At 50.4% G+C, this 12,782-nt stretch overlaps 1 protein-coding gene across 1 annotated transcript; it reads right to left on the reverse strand.

Annotated features, from left to right (window-relative positions):
• Nucleotides 1–6,037: 6,037 nt before the first annotated feature.
• On the reverse strand, nucleotides 6,038–8,448 carry POU4F1 (POU class 4 homeobox 1). The gene is made up of 2 exons (XM_032100007.1): nucleotides 7,968–8,448; nucleotides 6,038–7,118 (listed from the first exon to the last, which is right to left on the reverse strand). The coding sequence occupies exons 1-2, from the start codon at nucleotides 8,088–8,090 to the stop codon at nucleotides 6,069–6,071; spliced, it is 1,173 nt and encodes a 390-aa protein (XP_031955898.1). The 5' UTR covers nucleotides 8,091–8,448; the 3' UTR covers nucleotides 6,038–6,068.
• Between the last annotated feature and the right edge of the window lie 4,334 nt (nucleotides 8,449–12,782).

Raw genomic sequence — 12,782 nt, forward strand, 5'->3', positions numbered from 1 at the left:
ATTAGTTTTTATATCAAGCCTTTTAAATACTTCAGTCTTTAGAGTGATTAACGTCTTACGACAACATTTCTTTAAAAGTAATTCTCCCTACCCCCGACTGCCTGATAAATTTTAATTTCATATATATAAAAAAAGAAGTGTTTAACCACTTTTTCCCCCAGAGTTAGAGATGCTTTGGTACACTTAGGTAAGCAGGCTGAAGGAGTTAAAATGCAGTTCAAAGCAGGACGCGTGCTTTCCCAGAGGGGCTGTGACTCCAATTTGGGAAGCAGATTTTGCATGTGCAGCTGTCCCTGCACGACCAGCCACGGCGAGCTCCCGAGCAGGGCTTGGCTGGCGACACGGCCATAAATCCGCACCGTGCAGAGAGCGGGCTCCCTGGCCCCCTCTGCCCGCGGAAACTCCGCGCTGAGTCCGCCTCAAAGATACATCTTAAACCAGTAGGCGGAAAGGGACTCGGCGTGGGAGAGCGAGCATCCCGCGGCGCCTCCGCCCCCCGCGAGCAGGAGGCGCGGTGGGGGCCCCGCACCGCCTGCCGCTGCCATCGGTGGTGCGGAAGCAAAGGCGGAAAGTGCGCGCCTGTGCCCGCGGGCGCTGGCTGCCCTGTCCGGCACTGCCTGCCCCCAGCCGCTGCCCGTCCGCCCGGCCGCGGGGCTGGGGCCCGCCGGTGCAGGCGCTCCTTCTGCTACGGCTGCTTCTTCAAAGATTTATATGTGACATCTTATTTTAAATCAACTTTTGAGCCCCGGGTTTCATTCATCCCTCCACGCACCCACCCACCCGCCGCCTGCCTATCTGTCTTGCTACGATGCGAAGAGACTTGCTTGCAGTTTTACCACCTCGGTCTCATCTCTGGGATCTATATATTCAGCTGACCTATATATTCATCCACTGCTTTTCTCCCAAACCGAGCCTCCTTCAGGTGCGAAGGGGTTGCAAAGGAGGAAAAATAAAAAGCTTTCCAAAAGCGGAAGGGGGAAGGAGGGGAAGGGGGGGGGGGGAACGTCGTGCAGCACGCCTCCCATCAAGCTGTCTTGACAACAATTACTAAAGTTTTTAATTAGCCTCTTGTTATAATTCATTTTATTAATTTTCTAAATCTCAGTCCATGAATTATTAACGGCGGCCCCGTAATTGTGTTTGCAGCGGCGCACGTGATGGCGGCGGCCCCGCCGCGCCGCGGCTCTCCCCGCGTGGGTCCCCTCCGCGCCCCGGCTGGGGAAGGGGCCCGGCGCTGCCCGGGCCCCGCGATTTTATCAACTCCTAAATAACATAATTACCGATAATCAGACCCTCGTCTGGCAGGTGGAAACACGTTCCCAAGCGGATTAGAATTCTGCTGCTGATCTTTTAAAAATCAATTAGGCTTGCCTCCGCTTTGGAATCAGCAGGTAAATATAATAAAGCTTTAAAAAAAAAAAAATAGCGCCGGCTGAAAAGCGAGATATAAATAACTGGAGGGATTTAAAATCGTTTGGGAAATGCCAGAATAACACAGGGCACCACCGGCGCTATCAAGCTTTATGCGCTCTAGTTCGTCAGAGTTAAAATAATTATCTTTCGACAAATCTATTTCTCTTCGGAGGAAAGGGGGAACACGGGGAGGCGGGGAGGGAGGCACATAAACCATAAAGTCAGTGCTGTAGGACACTTCATTCTCCTTCTGGGGAGCCTTTTTACTTGTTGAACCAGGACCGAATTAGTCTTAATATCACAGGAGAGTAAAAATCAATACGACCGTGGCAGTGGGTGTCTGTTACTCACTTATGATGGCCTAATCTAAGTTGAAAGCAAGCGGAGAGCAAGTGTTAGGCAGAAATTCCGGGAGCCAAACCGCGTCTAGCAGACTTAGGACTGGAAAATCACACTAGGAAAGCGGCGAGATGCCTCGGTTGTGGAGAAAAAGACCACTCAAGGGATGACAGCACCGAAACGTTCTCGGCAAGGGGCACAGGCTGGAGTGCGGGAGTCGTCAGAGGTGGCAGCCGCCACCCGGCAGCGGCCTCAGCCCCTGGCACAGAGGGAGTGGGGGGGAATATTTGTATTTTTTTGGTCACTAATGGCTCTTTATGCCAGAGGTTGCCTACTGTTGGGGAATAAATGCGAACACATGTTTTGCCTCTGGGTCTTTTATCTTACTTTCTTTCCTCGGATGCAAAAGTTTTAACAGTCCTTAGGTTAAACCTTATAAATTCTTCTTTCCTTTTTTTTTTTGTTTTCTTTCTTTCTTTCTTTTTCTTTCTTTTTCTTTCTTTCTTTCTTTCTTTCTTTCTTTCTTTCTTTCTTTCTTTCTTTCTTTCTTTCTTTCTTTCTTTCTTTCTTTCTTTCTTTCTTTCTTTCTTTCTTTCTTTCTTTCTTTCTTTCTCTTTCTTTCTTTTTCTTTTCCTTCCTTCCTTCCTTCCTTCCTTCCTTCCTTCCTTCCTTCCTTCCTTCCTTCCTTCCTTCCTTCCTTCCTTTTTCTTTCTTTCTCTTTCTTATTTTCTTTTCTTTCTCTCTCTCTCTTTTTCTTTCTTTCTTTTTCTTTCTCTCTCCCCTCGATTTTCTTTCTTTGAATATTTTAAATGAGGCATTTATTAAAAAGGCCTCACTAGAATTTTGTGGTTTTATGAAGTATTCAGATTCATCTGACGGAAAGCAGGACGTTTTGGTTTTGCACAGTTTCCTACCATGAAAAATAGGAAACTCTGCAAAGCTTTTATTTTCACCATCTGTTTTATTAACATATTGGTTTTTTCTTTGTACTCGATAAAGATTGTACTTATTACAAAACAAACTCCTCAATTTTTCAATACATACATCGGCCATTACTGAATGATACAAATCTGGTATCAATTTCAACATTTCAATCATTTGGGGCAGATGAAAAAGAAAACCCAACATTTGTAATTATTTTTATTTGTTCATTCCTGACTCTCCAAAAAAATGATATCCGGTAATACTTTTCTATAAAATAATATTTTTACAAATGCATTTATTAAAAATTCTGATGACATTTCAAGTTAATAACAACAGAAACAAGTCAATTTCCGGTGGACGAGATCTATGGGTTTTTTTTAAAAATACCTTTAGTGCTTATTTTTTAACATCAACAGTTGTTTAAAATCACAGCTTTTTTGAACGTATTATTCTTTTCTGAACATCACGTGTCTTGATTCACAGATTTACCGGCAAAATTAAAAAGATTTGGCTAAAATATGTCTACAGAAGAAATAATCCCAGCTACTAAGTAACTTTTTACATTTGGCATCTGATCTAGTCACAGGTCATCAGAAAATAGAAAGAGGTTCTTTGATCACTTGAAGCAGTAGGTGGCATCCTATACGTTCCTAATGAACAATTGCATTCACAACATAAGGAGAGATCAGTTTAGGATTTTCATATTTATTAACCCAAAATAAAAATAAAGTATCTTGTTACATAATTAAGTGCAATTAGGCCAGTCAGAACAACATATAAACCTGAAACCACCCAAGCTTTTCTTCTTTATACATTTTTGTAGGTGCATAATCCTTTCCAGCACACTGAAAAGAAATACTTCAGAAGTCCTTTTTAAAATTTTACTTTGATTTATATTCTGCAGTTATAGAATAAACTTCAAGAAACACACGCAGCTAATATATAGTTAATTTATTCGGAGCACCGATTTTCACATAAGAGCTATCTCAAAGTAATGATTTCTGGATTTAGCAGAAAAATACATCTCTCACTATTTTCTTTTTGGTAGAATTAGTCTTATCGTCTAACGGCCATACCTTGAATTTACCAGCCGTGTCTCGGAAATATTTTTCTTTTTTTTAAATGCACCCAATAATAATGATAACTATTCTGTTTTCACGTTTGTTTTATTTGTAAGTATGCTGGGACACATCTCCCTGTTGTATTTTGGCGTACAGAAATATTTCTGATAGAAATTAAAGTAATAAAGACACAACCAAGGAGAAAGCTCAGCAAACATACATGGACAGGTAGGTTATTCAGTGAGACATTTCAGGATCCACACGTGGTTGCAGTTTGTAACCTTGTTGTTGTTGTTGTTGTTTTGTGCATTAAAGAAAATATTTACAATCGTCTTTCTTATCTTTTTTTCCTCTTTTTTTTTTCTTTTTTTTTCCTCTTTTAAATCTAAATACAAGAACGTGACAAGAACGTTTGTGTTTTCGGTGAAAACAGGCAGTTAAACTGTGAAATTACACCATCCACAAAAGATTCTACCAGAAGCTAGTCTATTTAGTGCTCAGTTTCAAAATGCATAGAATGTTTGCGCTGCAAACAATGATACACAAAATAATAATAATAAAAATAAAAATAGATAAATAAATAAATAAATAAATAATATCGAGACTTTATCACGGATCTTTCTATGCCCTTTTTTTCCCCTCTTTTCTTTTCCTTTTCTTTCTTTCCCTTTTTTTTTTTTTTTTTTTTTCCCAGGTCGTGTCATGCATAATTTCAGTCTATTATTTGTTTTAATTTAAACAGAATGGTATTTTCTTTTCAGAAATTCTTTTTTTATTTGAAAGCCTCAGCAGTCTCTCGGCAAGAGCCAGAGTCAGAGATGCCTTCTGCACGTCGCTGCCCTTTTTACCTAACAAGGCCTGATAATTTTGTTTGTTTGTTTTCAATCCGCGAGACATATAACAGACCTTGACGATTATTAGCAATATCAGCATCGTTATTACGGAATAACATCATCACTTCCAATCCAGGAGACTGTGATAGTGCAAACTGAACCCCATACATCCCTCCCAAAAGCCATCCTCTACACAACGTTTATTATTTACAATAAACGACTTTTAAGCCCAAGTGGTTTTTTGTCTTGTGTTTGTTCCCAACATGCACACCCCTCAGAAACAAATGTCATTTCAGACCCATCACCAGTGATTTCTTTTGCCTACCGGGTGCAATAACCTCCAGCCCTCGGAGGAAACCAAGAGAGGACCTTAACCTAAATCCAGCAGATTTGGTGGGGATACGGGGGGGCATACGGTTGGGAGCAGCGGGGAGGGAGGGAGGAGAAAGAACGTAGTTAACCACGAGCCTTAATGAATCTGAACGTAATCTTTTGGAGAGCATCCCCGCTCTGGCAGGTTTGGCATCTGCCTCCAGATGCATCTCTGCAGAGAGAGGGACCTGTCTTTGGACACAGCTAGAAACGCAAACCACGCAGGCGAGGGAGGAGAAACAAAGGGGTTGTGGAGTAACTTTTTTTTTTTTTTCTCCTTTTTTCCTTGAGCTAGCTAGGATTATTGAGGCAACAACGGAGAGCAAAGGGACTGCTCCCTAGCCTCGGGGGGCCGCTCCCCCGGTCCCGGCCCTTGCCCCGCTCGCACCGTTCCCCCGGCACAGACAAGACCCATGGCCAAAGCCTCGTGCAAAACCGCGTTCGAGGGAAAATCAAAAACAACAACAGAAAAAAAAAAACCAAAACCCCACAACAAAAACCCAAACCAAACAAAAAACCCAAGCCAACCAAAGAAAAAGTTCCCCCGCACCAAACCACCGCTGTCCTTATTCATTACCAAGCCGGGGGAAAAAAAAGAAAAGCAGAAAGTAATGAAAAGAGACCCAAACCAAACGTAGCATCATCATCACCGACAATTTCGCCTTCCGGGTTTGTTGGTCGGTTTTGTTTTCCTTCGGAAAATTGTGACTTAGGTTTCTCGGTTTGTGGTTGTTGCTGTCACGGTATTTATTGGTGGGTGTCTGTGTGTGTTTACGCTTTAAGTTGCTCTTTCTCCCGCTTTCTGTCGGGGGGTGGGGGGCAGAGAGGGGATAGGGCCACAGAAGTGACCCCCATGGGCTTCTAGAGCGTTTTTACCTCCTCTCTCCTCCTTCTTCTCGTTGGTGTTCCGGTGTCTTTTTTGTTTTAATAATTGATAGCGCACCCCCCCCACACGCACGCCCCCCCTCTCCCCGAGTAGTTCGCGTTTAATTTCTACATCGTCCCTTGGTCCCCAGGAGCCTCCCACGGCGTCTCAGGCGACGGTGGCGGTGCGTGGGCGTCCCCCGCGGCCCCGGCCCGGCCCTCCCCGTGCCCCCGGTGCCGGGGCCGCCCCTCCCGCCCGCCCCTAGTAGGTGGCGGAAAATTTCATCCGTTTCTGCTTCTGTCTCTGGTTGCAAAACCAAACCCGCACCACATTCTTTTTGAGGTCCAATTTCTCGGCGATGGCGGCGATCTTCTCGGAGGAGGGCCGGGGCTGGACGGCGAAGTACGCCTCCAGTGAGCGCTTTTCCGGGGCGGCGATGGAAGTCCGCTTGCGCTTCTTCTCGCCCCCGTTGAAGAGCTCGGGCTTGTTCATTTTTTCCCGCTGGGCACCCTCGGCCTCCTCCAGCCAGGCCTGCAGGATGGGCTTGAGGGCGATCATGTTGTTGTGGGAGAGGGTGAGGGACTCGAAGCGGCAGATGGTGCTCTGGCTGAGGGAGCCCACCCCCGGGATCTTCAGGTTGGCCAGCGCCGAGCCCACGTCGGCCTGGGTCACCCCCAGCTTGATGCGGCGCTGCTTGAAGCGCTCGGCGAAGGCCTCCAGCTCTCGCGGGTCCGTGTCCGAGTCGCAGATGGAGGCCAGGCCGGCCGCTCCCACCACCGCCGCCGCCGAGGCCACCTGCCCCGCGGCGCCGTGGTGCGCGGCCACCAGCCCGGGGTGCGGCAGCCCCGACGGCATGTTCATGGCGGCCGGGTGCGAGAGGTGGCCCAGGCCGTGCATGTGCGAGTGCGGGTGGGCCGAGGTGGAGATGAGGCCGCCGCCGCCCCCGCCGCCGCCGCCGCCAGCCCCGCCGCCGCCGGCCCCTCCGCCGCCGCCTCCCGCCCCGTCGTGGCCGCCGCCGCCGCCCCCTCCGCCGCCGCCTCCGCCGGGCATGAGGGCAAGGGAGGGGGAGGTGATGTGGTCGAGGAGGTCGCCGGGCTCCAGCGCCTGGTGATGGTGGTGGTGGTGGTGGTGATGGTGCGCCAGGGGCACGGTGGAGGTGGAGGTGCAGGGCACACTGTTCATGGTGTGGTACGTGGCGTCGGGTTTGAACGGGTGGCTCTTGCCCTGCGAGACGGCGATGTCGACGGCGGCCAGAGCCTCGGCCCGCGCCAGCAGGGTCTCATCGAGGCTGGCGAAGATATTGCTCTGCAGCTGCAGGAGACACAAAACAGAGCGGGGTGCGGGGAGAGGAGGGCAAGGGGGCAGAGAGGGGACAAAGTGCGGAGGGGGAAGGGAACGGGCGGGGGACAGCGTGGGGTTGCAGGAGCGCCGCGGAAAAGGAGGGGAAAAGTCGAGGGAGGGGAGAGAGAGGTGGGCAAAGTTGGGGTGATGGCCGGGAAGCCGGCAGTAGGATCAGCGTGTAAGGGAGTACGGGATCGGGGGGAAGAGCCGAGTGATTGAGGAAAGCGTGGTATAGCAGGCGACAGCCCGGGGAAATGAGGGGAAACAGGGGGATAGGGTAGAATAATGGGGGGATGGGAGGGGAAAGAAGCGAGAAGAGGGAGCAAAACAGGAAAAGAAGTGAAGAGTAGAAAGGTAAGGAAGCAAGGGGGGATCGGAAAAGGAGTGAAGGAAGGAGTGAAAGGAACAAATAAATTAATAAATTAAAAGGGGGAAAATGGAACGAAAGGAGAAGAGAAAGGAGGAGAAGAAATGGATCTGTAACTCTCAGCTGGGGAATTGTGTCAAACACAAGAGCACATAAAACGCATTCCTTTTCAGAGGCCGAGTCATAAAAATTAATACAGAAAGTGGATGAAGTCGGAGACTCGTGTGAACACCGCTTTCAAAAAAGATCACAGGCACTCAGATGATTGCAGAGGAAGACATGAAAAAAACATTAAGCGCCGCTTGTCAAAATGTGCCTCGCAGCGGTTTTTTTATTAATGCACATACACATACATGCAGTATACAGAAAAGAGAGAGAGAAAGAAAGAAAAGTGTGTGCGTGTGTGTAAGGGAGAGAAAGAAAGAAGAGAGCTGCAGCTGTCTGTCCCTTACCGGTGGAGTTGGTAGACATGCTCTTCTTATTGCTTCCGAGCTGGAGTGTAGAGAGGGGTATTTGTGCTCAGGTAGGGTGGGATGCATGGCAAAATGAGGCTGTTTGCTGTTCATGGACATCATCTTGAAGGCTTGGCATGTAAATCCACAAACACTCCTAAAGTCGGGGGAAAAGTGCTCTCCGGGCTCTCTCCTCCCACTGGGGGAAGCCGCTGACAGCGGCGGGTGGCGGTGGCGGAGCCGGTGGTGGCGGCGGTGCCGCAGCGGACCCTGCCCCCGCCGCCGCCGCTGCCGCGGTGGCCGAGGCTGGGCTGGGTAGGCGAGCGGGCGGCAAGGCTCCCTCCGGCCCCCGCCGTCTCCCTCGCTCCCTCCCTCACTCAGTTCTCTGCCTGCCGCTGCCCGGCGCCGGGCGCGCTGCGCTGCGCTCTGCCCGCACCTGAGCCCCGCATCCCGTGGCTACCGCCGGGCGGGCTCTCGCGAGAGCGCAGCGGCTCCGGCTTTGACAGACATCAGCTGTCTCCCCCCCTTCCTCCTCCTCCTCCTCCTCCTCCTCCTCCTCCTCCTCCTCCTCCTCCTTTTCCTCCCGCCGCCCCCGGTCCTTGCCTCCCCGCGCCTTGTTGCATCTCCCGCAGCCCTCACCCGTCTCGCCGGGGCGGCGGCGGCGGGGCCACTCTTATAGCGAGCGGCACCGAGCACCGGGCGGCTGCGGCACCTGTGGCTGCCACACGTGCGCGCTGCGCGGCCGCCAGCGCGGCCCGGGGCGCCCCGATGGGGCGGGGATGGGCGGGGTGCGGGGCTGGGCGCCCCTTCCCTGCCCTCGGAGCGGCGGAGGGAACCGGCCCGGCCCTGGGCAATGAAGCACAAAGGTGCGCTGCCCTTCCGCGCCGCGGAGCCCCGCCACAGAAAGGGGCGTCCTCCGGCCGCTGCCCACTCCTGCCGCGAATTGTACACCGGCTCCTGGAGAAGACCTGCGGCGGCAGACATTTGTTTGAACCACTCAGAGGCTATTGTTTTCCCTGTAATTTAATTTTCCCCCACCCCGTGTAGTTTTATTGCACGTATAGCTGTGCCAGGCGCGGCAGGTGACAGCCGCTGCGCCCACGCGGGGCGTGTGTTGTGCGTGTGCGCTCTGCACGGGCAGCGCCGCGGAGGTCAGACTCTGCATCTCCTCCTGCTGCCCAGCCCCAACTCCTGCTCCGTGCGAAAAGCCAGGTTGCACTGGCGTGGCCTGAAGCAGAAAGCAGAAAACAATCAAAACCAGTCTTTCTCTTTTCTTTTCTTTTCTTTTCTTTTCTTTTCTTTTCTTTTCTTTTCTTTTCTTTTCTTTTCTTTTCTTTTCTTTTCTTTTCTTTTCTTTTCTTTTCTTTTCTTTTCTTTTCTTTTCTTTTCTTTTCTTTTCTTTTCTTTTCTTTTCTCTTCTTTTCTCTTCTCTTCTCTTCTTTTCTCTTTTCTCTTCTTTTCTTTCTTTTCCTTCCTTCCTTCCTTCCTTCCTTCCTTCCTTCCTTCCTTCCTTCCTTCCTTCCTTCCTTCCTTCCTTCCTTCCTTCCTTCCTTCCTTCCTTCCTTCCTTCCTTCCTTCCTTCCTTCCTTCCTTCCTTCCTTCCTTCCTTCCTTCCTTCCTTCCTTCCTTCCTTCCTTCCTTCCTTCCTTCCTTCCTTCCTTCCTTCCTTCCTTCCTTCCTTCCTTCCTTCCTTCCTTCCTTCCTTCCTTCCTTCCTTCCTTCCTTCCTTCCTTCCTTCCTTCCTTCCTTCCTTCCCTCCTTCCTTCCTTCCCTCCTTCCTTCCCTCCTTCCTCTCGTACTCTTCTTTCCCTCCATTTTCTGTGGTTTATCCTTAGAATACTCTTGCCTTTGAGTCAAACAGTTAAGGAGTGACACTGTTGGTGTTATGAGTGATTCGGGATTTCTAGAGTTTTAGAGTAGATTCTATATTTCTTGTAACTAGTTGCTTACGAAGTCGAAGGCAAAACTATGGAAGGAGTGAATCTGCTACTGTGCCTGTGAGATTAGTACGAATCCTTAGCCAACGGCCCAAGGTGAATCCTGTCCCTTGGGGCACGCTGGAGCCGTCCCTCGGTGACCGACCAGATGCTGCCTTGTTTGTTTCAGCAGGGCTGCAGGCAAGCAGGCAGCGGGGAGAGGCAGCGGGGTGTTTGGATCAGGGATGTGACAGCCTGGGAGTGCATCGGAATTGTTCTGTTTCTCCTGAACGCCTCTTATTTATGCGCATAAACACAGCCGAAAGGTCACGCAGGAAAACACACACGCGCACACACAGCACCACCACAACCCCAAGTGAAGTCCACATTTGTCTTCATAAGCCTTTCCCTAGCTCCCCAGCCAGTCCACGAGGAAGGAGGGAAACGTCTGCCAATTACTTGTGCGAGAGGGAGCCAGGTCTCCATCCATTACCGTGTCCCCTGGGGTGGCGGAATGCAACTTCATCTCTGAAGGGGGTGAACTTGAAACTGGGCTTGGGCTCTCCTTATTTATCGAAATCATCGTATCAGAATCCACAAATCATACTTTATGTGTATTTATTGACCTTTTTTTTTTTTTTAAGCCATGAGTTACTCTAGCTACTTCTCAGCTACCATGCATTGTAAAGGAAAACCCTCCTGAGGAAGGGACGGGGAGGAGTAAGGAAGTGGGAGAGATCACAAATTTTCGCCAAAGTTGCTGAAAAGCACCCGGCTCCAGGAGCAAGGCCCGAGCCGAGCAGGCTGCCTTTCCCGACCATGGCGAGATCCAGCCAACAGCCGCGGTGCTGCTGGGTTGAGGCCGGCGAGGCAGGGAGGCAGGTAACCGGGACCACGTCCTCGTCCAGTGGAGGAAGGCGTGGGATGCTGTTCCTCCTGGAATGCATGGGTGCTTATCCGTGTGCCTCTGCACGAACCCCACTCTCCAGGATGCTGTCCGGCCAAGTTCATCAGGTTTCCCTAAGGAAAACGCTGAGAGAAGGTGCAAGCGGTGGCAAAGGCAGCGGAGAGGAGGGTTTCTAGGCTAAACGGTGACCTGCCTTCCGGCCCACATACCACCGGGCACTTGCTTTGCCTGTGGGGCCGGGTCTTTAACTTCTGAGCTCTCAGGGGCTGGGTCAGGGCAGCGGGGGCAGGCAGGAAGTGCAGACAGCCAGGGCAGGCAGACACTAGAGGAATGGGAACATACGGCTATGGCAGGTGCTGCTGGGCGAGATTTTCTCCTTGGCTGTAGGAACACCAACCCCCACTGGCACTTTTAAAACGACCCCTTCTGTTCACGGGCTTATTTTTGGGGGCCAAAAAGACAGAGAATTCAGCCCTTTTCCCACCTCTGCCCCCGGCGCCCGAAGGCTGAGGAGGTGAGGACCTTTAGAAGTTCTAAGCGTCCCACCTCCAAGGTGTCTTCTGAACGCTGGGATGGGGGTGGGCACGCCGTCTCTGCAGCTTGCGGGATGCATCCTACTGGACTCTCCTCGGGGGCGAAGCAGTCCCGCCCGGCTGGAGACACACTCCCTGTCAGGGGTTCTTCGCTCCATCACTCAAACTGCCCGGTCGCGGCCGCCCGAGGGACGGGGGTGACGGCGTGCGGGGGAGCGAAGCCTCCGGACTCCGAAGAAGAGGCGGGCTGCTCCTGGGGCTCCTGGGGCGGCTGCTGCCGGCCCCCGCCCGCTCCCCTCTGCTTCCCCGGAGGCAGAAGCCTCCGTAGGGAGTTGCAGCCAAGTCTTCCCTCCGTCTGGTCTTTCAGGAGAAGGGAGGAGAAGGACAAGAGGGGTTTTTTTTGGAGCAGCGTTTGGTCTGTCACTTATCAAGTCCCGGAGGAAAAACTTTTCTTCGCAGTTCTTGGGACTTTTTTTTTTTTTTTTTTCTTTTTAAAGAGCTAAAGCGGTAACTTTACGCTAACTTTTAAGGCAACGCTAAAAATTACAACCTGACCGCAACTCCTGCTCCTGCGGTGCTGCAACTGGTCCCGGCGCCGCCGCTGCCCTGCCCTTCGCCACACCGAGTGGAGGGGCTGCTGCCCGAAGGGGTTCCCCGGGCCCGCCGGGAACCAGCACCCCTTGTCACCAGCCCCCGGCGGCCTCCCTCTTCCTGCCACACACTGCCAGCTCCCGGGGCAGACGGCTTCAGCCAGGCTCAGAATCGCGCGGGCCTGGTAATAGATTTTATCTTAATGTTCGCTGTTATTTCTATTCCTCGTGGGTACGTCCCGCCTCATGAATACTGATGGCAATAAACTCGCAGGCTTCGAGGAGCGAGTTCATTGGCGACACGACCATGCTGTAGCCCTACGTTTAAGGCCCGAGATGCTTAATAAAGCCAGGGAGGTGCACACACACACACATATATGTGTATATGTATAGGTATATGTATATATATACACATTTACTTGTCTCCCGTAGTTTTCTCCGGCTTCAAATGCAAGAAAGAAATGCAGAATTCCTTAATTGACTGACTGCCTATCTCGAGAAAGCAATAAAGTAACCCCTTATTCCCACAGTGAAACGATTTATAAATTAATTACTGTAACCCATTGTATTTGATTTCTCTTTTTAGGATTCCCCAAAGATGAATATACTATAGCTTATGATATTAACCATTAATGTCTTATCATAGTTTGCTATATATCCCGACTTAAGAAAAAATAGCTAATGTGGATCTCACTGCTCCCTCTAAACCTTCTGGATATTTTCATCTCAGCAAATGTTAGCTTTACATTTTGTAGTCGCGGTATTTGTCCTACCCTGAGTGTCACTGGGAGCACTGAGACAAAACCTACAGTACGTATGTTATTTGGTGAAGTTCACAGAAAGTCAATATCCCATTTAAAGTAAAAGCT

Source organism: Corvus moneduloides, chromosome 2 (assembly GCF_009650955.1).
Source record: "Corvus moneduloides isolate bCorMon1 chromosome 2, bCorMon1.pri, whole genome shotgun sequence".
NCBI lineage: Eukaryota > Metazoa > Chordata > Aves > Passeriformes > Corvidae > Corvus > Corvus moneduloides.